Consider the following 12370-nt stretch of genomic DNA (forward strand, 5'->3'; position numbering starts at 1 on the left):
CCGGGTTAACTCCAGCCCGACCAGCATCCTCCTGCTTAAGGAGGGTTGCTCTGGAAGCAAGAAGGGGCCAGTCCCGCTGGGAAGGAGAAGCCAAGCAGACAGGGTTGCAGGAACTCTGCACGTATCAGTGTGCTCTACTTGACTCCTTCTAACAGGCATTGATTTCTTGTTAAGAACACTACTCATCAACAAAAAGGTTTTCCTCTTTCTGTATGTATGTTTCCACTATATCATGGACTACAAGTAACATTGTTTATATTGCTAATCATTGCTTTAGTATGTTTTACAGAAAATATGATTTGCCCACAATTCAGCTATAATAAAACTAATTATAACAGTGTTCTCTAGCACTTCCACAGTTTCGTTCGTTTTATGCCATTTTCCAGCTCCATTATGATCTGAACAGCAGGTTCAGTTTTTCTGCACCAATTGGAAGACTTGATCCCACCAGACACACTTACATTTTGGCACTACAAAGGCTATCTCACCTGGTGTAAGGAAGTGTTTCTGAATACTAAATCAGTCCTTGCTTTTCCTCTAGCTGAAATGAACACAATATTAACTGCTTATCCAAAAATAAGATGAGCTGAAATTCCTGGTGGAATATTCCATTAGCATGAGGAAAACCAGAAATGGATCTCCCACCAAACCATGCAATGCAAAAATTCAGCACGATCCAAGTAAGCAGGTAACTTATCACAGCTTAAAAAAAAAAAAAAAAAAACAAAAAACAGACGGAATGGTCATGCCTTGACTTTTACCACTCTCAGGACCAACGTATCTGTCACAAAGGACATGACACACACAGTGCTTAAGACTAACACCAAAAACAGGAAAATGGTATGAGGTATTAATGCTTAATAATAGGTATACTTATGCATAACTAACCCAATATGATATTTTATAGGAGGCATCATCTGAGCTATCATATGACATTCTCATCAGTGAAACTATCAGCTCACTATTACTGGAAGTCTGTGTTGGTAGAGCAAACAAAAAGGTTTACATAAAATTACACCTTCCATCAGGAGTACAAATTCTGTAGAATACCCAGGATCCTGTGCTACCTTTCAAAGGAAAAAAAACCAACAACTTCCATAGTGGCAGCAGGTTAACCCCACAAGATGGACCAATGACTCTGACAGATGGGTTTTCAGGTAACTCCCAAATAAATAAATGCATATCCAGAGAGAGGAGTTCAGATGTCTTTTTGCATAACTAGTCTTGAAAAAATACCACTAAGTGGCTTGTATGACAAGACCAAGAAAATATACAAGCTTAAGTGGTTTCTTCATTACTTTGAGTTGCTCATTTTTTATTTAAAAACAAAACATAAAACAATCAGGCTAGCTTTCATTCTGTAGTTTATAAATTCATATTAAAGACAGTTGCTGCCAAGCTCACTAACTGTAGCACATTTTCTTCTATAAAGTATCAAAAGCTCCTATGCCTGCTGTGAACATCTATTGTTCGTAGGTCTAACTATTAAATGATGCTGTCATTTAGGTCAGGAATTCTAAGAGAAAGAAAAAACATTTGGTATAACGAGACATAGTCCATGACAGCGCATACAGTATCACATTGCCATAACATTCACTTGTATATAAATTTACAATGCTGAAGAACTGCAAGATCAGATTAAAAGCAAGCAGCTTAAATAAATTGTGCTCTACAGTATCCTCAACACTGTAGTTGTCAAGACACCACCCTAACAGATCTAATCTTAAATACTTGGCAGGTAATATCAAAAAATCAAATGTACTGTGAGACTTTATGTCAACTGAAGATCTAGCCTGTTAGATGAATTACATCCATCAAATGCACCTGGATACAAGTTTGAAAGGTTCTTCTTATAGGTTTGGAAGGTTCTTATTCTTAATGGTATTTATTTAAACAACTAAAAAACTCCATTAAAACTTCTAGGATTTCAAAAGTGCAAGTAATGAAATTGTAATAAGGCAAAAATAAATCGTGAAAGTCAGAGAATTATCTAAATTTCAATGGTATATGAACGCTCCAAAAAATTCAATAATCTCTGCAACAGCAGAGTTTTGTACGGTCTTTTTTTTATATATACTAGTAACTGTTATCTCAGCAACAGTTTCATTTTTAATAATAACAAATAAGTGGAGACTTCCGATAAGAATTCTGTTTGAATTAGATAACCAGTGTGAAAAATTTCTAATATGGTGTTAAATTACATCAAACTGGCAGCATTAATATTGAAAGCAAGTAAAATGAAATTGTTATCATAAAAGATTTCATTTCAACTTGGTGATTTTTACCTTCATTTTATCATTAAAAATACCAAACCATGAAAAGCATCCTAATTTCGGTGACTGTTGTCATTCTCTCTCTCTGTCTCTCTCTCTCCCTCTCTGTCTCTCTCTCTCCCTCTCTCTCTCTCTCTCTCTCTCCAAAAGTTGCACTTAATAGTAAAACTAGAAGACTTCTATTGATAGGTTTGTCTGGCAGTTAATATCATATACAAAGACAATGAACAAAAAGGTTAAACTTACCATCACAGCAGGGTTTTTCACAGTGATACATGGAGTAGTAGCTCGGAGGGCTCCACTAACACCATGGTAATATTTAAAACAGATCTTTATTTCAGCTAGAAGACAAAATGAAAATCACATTAAATCCTTTGTGACTGACAGTAGGCAAAAGACAGACAACTAAAGGAACGTGTGTATGGAGAGTTGCCGTTCAATTCTGTTCATTGCGCCTGAGTTTAGGCTGATTCACCAGTACAGTTCACTGGTACATCTTTGCTGTAGAAGCACACAATAACTGTAAGTGAAATACATTTTCTTTTGACCTGTAGAACAGGACTGCAGACAATCAGGATACAGATTCAGGATACATTTCCCTGGATTGTAATACAACCCTATTTGCTGTAAGTAAACTGTGCTTTTTAGTCTGAGTTGACTCTTAGGAGATGTAGGAGAAATCATCAGATCATCTACTGTGATCATTATTGTGCTCTTTGCTGCTCTTTCTCCACTTCTCAAAATTAATATTGACATATGGACTCCAGAACTATACACAACACCTAGCATCAGCCTCACCAAAGCTGAATGAGAAGGATCATTCCCAAGTCCTACCAGATGCTCCTCTCTCTATATATCCAAGAAATGCAGTAGAGCTCTTAGTCACAGGTTACACAGCAAGTTGATGTTAAGGTGTGGCATACACTCACTGACTCTGCAGGCATGGCCGGACTGTCTTTCATTCTGAAGCCAGCAGTATCAAAATTGATCTTATTTGGTTGTGCCCAGCTTGATAGTTCATTCTATATGGACCTTTGATTGCTTTTATCCAGATGAAACCAGTACAAACCCTAGGTTTATTTTCAAACAGACAATTAAAATATTTAAAAGCACTGCATTTCTTTCAGTAACTCCTGCAGAGCCCCACTAATGAGATTTCCCTTTTGGTGTTTTCTGTCAAACCTTTTACTATCGTTTAGCATGCCTATCCAAAAAAACCCTTGATCCTTGTAAAATAAGAGGGTAGTAATAAGAGACAATCCTATTTATCTAATATCAATTCTAATATCAATTTTATTTAATATTTATATATTTTATATATATATAATTTATCTAATATCAAATCTAATATCAATTGAGCATGAGATAAAATATTATAAAATTCAGGCTCTTATCACTTGGATTCTGCATTAGCCCTACAGATATCCTGACATTCTGGTAGGAATGGAGATCCAAGTACAGTTGTTCATGGTGGAAAGCTATTAACATGCTGTTCAGAGTGCTCTTTAAAGCTCATTCTGTATGAGTATGATCCATCACTCAGTGATGAGCCTTTAGAAATACTTTAGCACGAAATTAAGAATAGAGCAGCTGGTTATCTACTCTTTGTGTATTCTGCAGGTTGTATTTCTGCTACTATTTCAATATAATCATTATGAAAAAGACTTAATGAACTATTTGCTACTAGCTTGATTCTTGTCAGACTTCAGAAGAAGTTGCATGATACTTATCTGAAGGAAGCCTGAAGCACTTTATACTGGAACACGGGAAAGGTGAACGTTTCACCACACTTCTGGTCCCACTGAATAAAGTTTTGTTTGCTAAACTGCATTTGCTGCAGACAAAAGAGTATTATGTCTCAGTGAAGCCCGACCTCTACTGTTGTTCCTCTGCATTCTTCTAACATAGCAGAACAGCTATAATCACAGCTGCCCTTGAGCCTGTGGGATTTTCCCTATCTTGAACAATCTCCCTGTTTTCCTTCCCCACTGGAACAACTCTTCTGTAGGAGGTTGATGAGGGTTTACCTCTGGGTACAGAAATGACCACGGCCAGACAAAAATGGCTACAGGCATGCACAAATTACAGCAACCGGTTTGGACAGAACCAGAGGGTGTGCATAAAAGTACTGGCAGTTCAACTCCTTTCACTTGGTTTAACAGTATGTTGGAAGCCCAAAAATACAAAACTGCATGTACTGAATATATTTGTGGGACATGACTCCTTGAGGGCTGAAGTACTTCATCACTGCAAGATAAAATGCCCACTTATCCCTACTCAGAAGGATGAAAAATCCATTCTGCAAGTCTGCTCAGCCAAGAAGGATTTTTTTTTAAAATTTTAATTTTTAATTTGCTGCAGTAAGTCAACATTCATTTAAGAGAAAGGATGCACCTCAGAACTGACCTTCAAAGGCAGGAGCTGGGCTCACAGGGAGGGAGGAGGTGGAAGAACTTCTGATCCCTCTTCCTCCCACTCTCAGTTTGTCACTTCAGAAAAAGAAGCTAGCACTGGAAAAGCTATCAGCTGCTGCTCCTATTTGCAGACATCCCATAATGCGGACAGCAGTTTGTTATACATTCCCACTACACTGGCACTTAAATTCTCCTGCAGGCAGAAATGCTATACTACAAGCTTTGGATCCCTGGATTTCTTCCTCTCAGCAACTTCTACAAGCATGCAGTACTCCCCAACACCTGTATGTGGCTGGTGGTAGAAGACAACATCTGATTCAATAAATAGATCCGACAATCCATTTCATACAAACTCAATTTAGGAAAAAAAAAAAAAAAAAAGAAAAAAAAAAGCTTAGGAAAACTATTAGAAAAAGAGAAGTTAAGACATGACATCTGGAGACAACTACTCTCACGAAGAGAAGTAGCATTGATTTGGTTTGGGCTTTATACAGCTCTACACACAGGAACCTTAGAGGTGCTGTTAGCATTGTGTCACTGGGATTAACAGAGGAGAAGCTGTTCTTGAAATTCAGCATGAAATTGAAAAATGGGCTATCTGGCATGCTTACGCCAGATATTGCTGACATGAATATAGGTTTGCAAAATCTGATCTTGTACACAGCAAGAATACAGTGCCCTCACAGAACCAGAGACAGCTAACTAATTTTTTATATACATACATATATTTATTTATATACATATATATAATAGTGCTAAAAAGTACAATTAATACTTAACAGTGAAAGAAATCTCAGAGGAATCCTGTCAATTCAAAAAAGCTGAGGATGTAGCTCTTTGACATTTCTTCTTCTGTGTTATCAGAAAAACTGTGATTTGAACATTTGTTCTTCATGTCTGATGGATTTCTGTGCCCCAGATATATTGAAAATATGTGTCTGTGCCTGCTCCTGATAGAACACTTCTCTACTTCTTACATATAAATAAGGCCCCAAAAATACAAACAAATCTTCAGAAACAGTAAGCTCCTGCAAACAGGACTTGAATATTTGGAAAGCTGAGTTCAATACCATACTAATATACAGGCTTCCTCTCAGCTGTTCCATAGTACAAACTGCTAAATAGCATGCATCACCTACAGTTTTCCTAGTTTCTTTTATTCCTCCTGCCACCTCATTTTCAGGTGTTTCCTTTAAGTGTAAACTTAAACTTAAACTTAAAATCCAGCAAGGGGAAGACACTTGTACCTGACCACAGGACTATTTGCTGTCTTTCTGATTAAAGAAAAATGTGACCTTGCAGAACAAAAACTATTTTCATTCATGGGAAAAAGTGACTGTACCTAGCTCTCCGTTCTCACTGCCACACTGTCCCATTGTCCCTGACATTCCTCCAGACATCACACAGACCACGAGGAATTCCTACAGCAACCAGACATTTCCTCTTCGTTTAAAAATAGGACAAAATGAAATCGGGGTATCTACGATTCTTTGAAAGATATCACAGAGCCATATAAAAAGGGATACCTGTTAATTAATCTGGATAAGACCATAATCCCCTTCTTTAAAAGCTAATGGCTGTTAACATTTTATAACCATAGTTTTATAGCTCAAGTCCATTACATAAAAATGTTGGAATTAAGAAAGGTGTCACTTCAGAAAGGTTTCTGGGACTCAAACAGTGATATCTGAATTTCAAAACAACTCCTGCCTGAAATGCAGCATAACGCTGAATTTCCCTCTATGGACCATGCACTCTTGCCTCTTCAGTAACAGAGAGATCTGCTTATACAAAATAATAGTTTGCTTTTAAAACATCAGTAGTTCTCCGAAGTCCCCCATGTTATCTGTGTGTTTCCTGCCTTAAATATTTTATCTTTGCCTTTAAAAAACTGCTTTAGGATAAAAAGATACTTATAAGACATAAAGTTGGAATACATAAACACAAATATCATTCTAGAAGAATGCATTCTTCCCAGGAGACCAATAGTTCAGGAAAACAAATTTGTTCACTTTAAGAACAGTTTGTCCCAGATATATCTGAAACACCTATATGAGAGGTGGAGCTGCCCCATACTCCACTGAGAAGGGATGGCAGAGACACCTCCAGAAAATAAGTCGAATCCTTGCTGGGCTGCAACAGCCTGTGGAGATGACCCGTGCTCCCTGCTAGCTGCACAGGAAGTGCACAGCAGCTCATAGCTCCTGGACTCTGCAGCGAGATGCCACGAGTCACTTAAGCTGAATCCATGGCTCTCTGCAGATATAAACATATGTTCCCACAATAAGAAAAAGCTGACATCAGAGAAACTCATATAAAAAAGTATGAGAACATGTTTTGCAAAGCATTTAAGAAAACTCTGGTATGAATTAACAAACTAAACACAAAACAAATTAGATCACTCACATTCAGATTTTACAAATGTATAAAGGGAGAAGTAATCCAAGGAAAAAACACCAGGTTAAACCCTAATTTTTCCCAGCTGAACACAAACAGCCAATAGACAACTGCAAGAATTTAAAAGTGCTCTGCACACCCTGTCAGTTGAATTTATTTTCTTAGCGTGACTGTTCATTAAACACAACCTTCTTGTTCAAGTATTTAGCACTCTTTCCTCTGCATCATTCTAACCAAGCATCTCTTGGATTACTTCCTACTCATTAACAGCGCAGCACAGCAAACAGCAGAGCAAGTGCCAAAGCAGGCTGCCTCCTGGCACTCTCCCTCTCCCTCAGCAGGTATATCACGAAGTTTATTTTACAGAAGGAAGGATTTAAAGAAAAAAAAAAAAAAAAAGGGAAAGTGATTTAAGCAGAATTACAGAGAGCTTTTTAGCTAAACTAGTATCAGTAACAGATGAATTCTGTCCCCCCTGGGGTCTCTCTGCACCTAACCTGCTTCAAAGGAAACCACTAAGCAACAGTTGCTCAAATAACAGCTTACCTGTCCCTGCCGCCTGCACTCACTTTGCTGCAACTCTGAGACATTTCTACTTACAGTCATGAGCCCTGCCTGTTACATTCCAGTTTGGGAAAAAGGTTAACCTAACCTTTAAAACAAAACACTGGGCTATTATGTGCTTAAGGAAGTCAACAAGGCTTGCCACAAATTGTAAAAAACACAAGACAAAACCCTATTTCAGTTATTTGTGATACACAATAATAGCTAGTAAGAGACAACAGATATAAATAGCAGAAGTATAATAAAAGTATTTCTTACTCAGTGAACAAGTTTATAAATAGAGTTGGGACAATAACCACGAGAAGCACAGTGCCCAGGTAGAGTGCTGGAAGGGTACTGGTTACACAGCACCACCCAGGCAAGCATCCCAGGCTCAGAACAATTCAGTGTGAGGAAAATATGATTTTCACAATTTCATTTAAATGGTCAAAATATAAACACTAGGTACAGGTAACAAGTTACGTTGATAAAGCATTTATTAGCACTGACCATTGACCAATGTTTTGGGCAGAGCACTAAACTGTGCTCCTATCCCTACTAGACAATAGCAACAACTCTTCACGAGAGCAGCCCTTTAAAGCTAAAAGCACATCAAGTTCAATTATGAAACCAATTTGTTTTTCTTCAATCTATATTAGTTTTTTTGTGTGTTTTTTTTTTTTAAAGAAAAAAGGGGGCTAGGAGTGCACTCTTCTAACTGCAAAGTGCAGCAAATTTCAGTCTTGGTATGCTATTTTTACAAACTTTGTAATTTCATCGTAATGGGCACTGAATACAGAGAACTCTATATAAAACCTCATTTGTAACATGATATTGTATAATGCAAACACATGTATCATCACCACGCTTTCTGAATATATCTCAGAGTCATGCCACAAAAGTGAGAGTTTAAGGACAAAATAGAAACAGTCTGTGCAGTCACCCATCTGAGCATTGCAGTGTGGCACCAGCAGTGATTTAACCACAAACATCCCAAGAGTGATTTGGAAGTGATTCATGTGACAAGACTGGCAGCGTCTGGATGAATCCCAACAGTCGCCACTATGGATTATTTTTCAAGATGTAAAGAAAATATACGCAAATCAATGTTTATATTCTATTCACAGTAATGGCTACGACATCAAATGTTGAAAGTAACAACAAACACAGTACACTGCAAGGAAAGCAGGTGAAGGCCTTTCTTGTGGATACTGTTAATACACATGGGCCCAAGACTATAATGGATAAACGCAAGTCAATAGGACATTATTGCTCAATTCAGGTAACTCAGTCTCAAAGGAAGCTCTTGGCCTGCACCAGTATCAATAAACCAAGCAAGTACAGACTCAAGTACAAACACATGACCATCCATACTGCTGAACGGTCACTGAGCATCCCCGACACTCGTGTCCAATGTGCTGGGGAAGGGAGGACGGGCTGGCTGTATGGACACAAGCGCCATGCTGTGCCACTTGCTCCCGGCAGCAGAAAACACACCATGGTCTGTTTTAACTACTAGGAAGTTTGCAGGTTTAAGTCCTAGGGACTTTGTGCCTACGGAAGTACATAAGCACTGCAGTTATGTGTTGCCTGACAGTGACCACATTATACCGATTTTCCCCCGTGGCACATCCAGCACAACCTGTCCTTGCCCACATTGCAGACCTCAAAGCTACAGTTTGTCTGTGAGAGGCAGCTCTTATCAACCAGTCTTCAGAACACCTCAAGCTTTCTATGGTATGTTTTTTCTATCACCAAGATTTCCATGAATCATTTCCACTCCATCTTTCTGCTACCTCTGTTCTCCACAAGGAATGCCATCACCTCTGCTCCAACACCCCCGAAAAGGAGCCCTTGCCATCCTGAGCTCCCAGACTGTGATGCCCCAAGAAGCTCTCTGCCATGTTAACTCTGCTCCTGGGACAACTGCAGCCTCTCCTGCACCAGACACTAAAAGTCCTGACATACTTAACAGCCTGATGTCATGATAAACACCACATGAGCATAAACATAACCATAAACACAAAGGCACTGAGCTGTGTTTCACCTTCACACCGTTGCCATCAATTCAGAGTGACACACCTTGAACTCATCCTTTCATTTCACAGCAGAAGGAAGAAAACTGTTTGTAGAGCTGCGGTCATGTCTAGCAATCCTTCTGTAGTCTGTACAGCAAACAACCTGAGGGAGCCGTCTAGTGAGTCATTGTTTTCCTTTCCCCACATTTTTGCAACCTTCAAAGCAGAAAGTTTTAGTCACATCTGTTATGGAAGGAAACACCATCTTGCACATTCACCTTGTTGAATCTCTGAAGTGACAAAGATCCCTTCCATGCTCACAGTGCACTTCTGCTCCTTCCCCAGGTAAAACAAAGGAGCTCCTGCCTCTGCAGGCTTTGGCTCTGCAGTTCAGAGCCAGTCACTTCATCCGGAGGTGACAGCTTAAGGATACCAGCTGCTTGTGGTGGTGAGCTGGGCTTTGAACTTATTTTCCTTACAAACTCCTTTCCTCCCCCTCCTCCTCAGCCACTCCCCTCAGAGGCTGCTTGCACTTCTGGAATATATTAAGTTCACCTCTCATTATTTCACCATTGACTCCTTTGATTCTCTCCTCTGCAGACAGTTTACGGATTTTTTTGTGTCGATTTTTTTTAAAGCATGTGAGAGTTTTCTTTCATCGTTCTAATATAGCTAATTTGGGTGCTTTGGGGGAATTAATGCCTGTTTTTAGTATGAAGATAGTGAGATTCTCCCCACCCTGTTTTCTGAGGGCTGCCTGATCTGAATAGAGGAGATGGCCTTCAGCTCTGCCTTTACAAGGTGCTTGCTTGGGAAATAGGAGATGGTGGATCTATAGGGAGGGATTTTAAGAGAAATAAACTGAATGACCAGAAAACTGAGTTAAAAGATTGCAGATACACAGTAATGTAAAATTCAGAAAAAAAGTTTAACCAAGGCTTAACTTTAAACATGAGTATAAATTCCAGAGACTTCAATGAAACTATTAATAAGTTTATAATTATCCTCATGAAAAAATAGGTTCCCAAACTAAGGCATAAGATGCTTTTTTTTACAACGTACAAATCTGAGGATTTCAGAAGGAGCTTGAGGCCCAAACCAGCTGACTCCCACTGATTAACATTAACGCAATTAATATGGAAATCCTCCTTCTTCATAAGTTTCATTTGCATATGGCTTGTTAGCGATGCTAGCATCCTCTGCACTCTGCCCTGGAGAGATCGTGCATTATGTGTGAAAAGATATGCCATGTCCCTGAGCTCTGACACTGCTGGGAAAAAATGCAACCAAACCCTTTGGGATCATATGCACGCTGACTGATCTCAGCTCATCATTCCACATTAGTAACTTCAGTTTAATCACTTTTCTTGCCAAAAAGACAAATAGCTTCAGGTCAGATTCATTTATCCTGGGCTGAGGATGGACATCACGTTGAGTATGAGCCAGCAACTGACCTCATCACAGGCACAGCAAACCACCTCACAGGTTACGTTAGGAGGTGCATGGCCAGCAGACAGATGGAATTTGTTATCCCCCTCCTACTCAGTGCTGGTATGGACACACCTGGAATACCTCACCTAGTTTTGGGTCCCTCGAGTTCAAGAACATGGAGAACATGGAGAGGGGAGAGCAGAAGGCTACAAAGATGGTTGGATTGAGAAAACGTGATCTGTGAGAAGAGGCTGAAGGAGCTGGCCTTGTTTAGTCTGCTGAAGAGGAGGTTAAGGCAACATCTAACTGTAGCGGAGGTAGTTTGAAAGACGTAGTTACAAAGATTACGAATTAAAACTCTTTTCAGTTCTATCACAAGATTTTAAACCTTGCAACGGCCCCAAATTTAAGCTTCTGAGGTTCAGACTAGATGCCAAGAAAAATCTTTAACTGTAGAAAAGCTGCAGTACTGGAAGCATCCTAAAGCATCTGCAAAATCTCTGTCCCTAAAGGTTTTAAAGACTGAGCTTTAAAAGCCACATCTGACCAGGTAAAGTGTTGGTAATAGTCCCACCCTGAGCAGGAGGTTGGATCAAAGACCTTCAGAGGTCCTTTCCAACCAGCATTTCGACACTGTGATTAATCTCCAGCTGAGTTTAGATTGATCCATTTACACAGTTTGTCCATCCTTTTCCCACAGACATTATCGTCTCTTATTGGATCTGCTGCTTCAAAAAATCAAAGATACTGCTGCTGATTGTACTCCCAGCTCTTCCTTTCATTCCTAGCAAAGCACTGCTGAGTTGGTAACGGTCTGCTGCATGTCATACCAAAAGGAGTAAATATGACAAACCCCTAATACCGTGACATGTATCTGATACATTCTGCCTCTTGGCAAAGACATTCCTAAACACAAGAAATCTAAAACTGTAGAATTATTTCCAAAATTTGGAAAATAATGGCAGATCAACGCATCAGAGATACCTTAACTTCAATAATCCGGCACATATTTACTGGGCACATAATGGCCCTTGAATTTACCTCTCCCTCTTGCTATGACAGTGCTACAGGGAGTACAAATTATAACAGCACCAGGGCAGGCGAAAGAGCCTAAAGGTGAGCTAAGTTCATCTCCATGGCTGGCCCAGGCTGGGCAGTGTCACTGCGGGCAGACCACAGCGAGAACCCAGGCTGCATCTCTCTTTCCCCAGCCCCCTGGAGCTGTGCAGCAAGAGGCAACGCCACTGAGGTCATACCTGAACCATGTGGCCACCTGTGCATTCACTGGGGCTGT

The 12370-nt window shown here is 39.6% G+C and overlaps 1 protein-coding gene across 13 annotated transcripts in view; it reads right to left on the minus strand.

The window, feature by feature from the left end:
* The window catches only part of HECW2 (HECT, C2 and WW domain containing E3 ubiquitin protein ligase 2), a 187773-nt gene that overhangs the window by 69075 nt on the left and 106328 nt on the right, over positions 1-12370 (minus strand). For 12 of the 13 annotated variants that reach the window (XM_083842985.1, XM_083842982.1, XM_083842987.1 and 9 more), the window contains one exon: positions 2520-2614. In XM_083842985.1, coding sequence (XP_083699111.1) covers positions 2520-2614 — 95 coding nt within the window. Of the gene's footprint in view, positions 1-2519; positions 2615-4679; positions 4992-12370 lie in introns of those variants that run through there. The other variant, XM_083842981.1, reaches the window with a different exon arrangement.

The sequence above is a fragment of the Anser anser genome (genome assembly GCF_964211835.1).
Source record: "Anser anser genome assembly, chromosome: 6".
NCBI classification, from domain to species: domain Eukaryota; kingdom Metazoa; phylum Chordata; class Aves; order Anseriformes; family Anatidae; genus Anser; species Anser anser.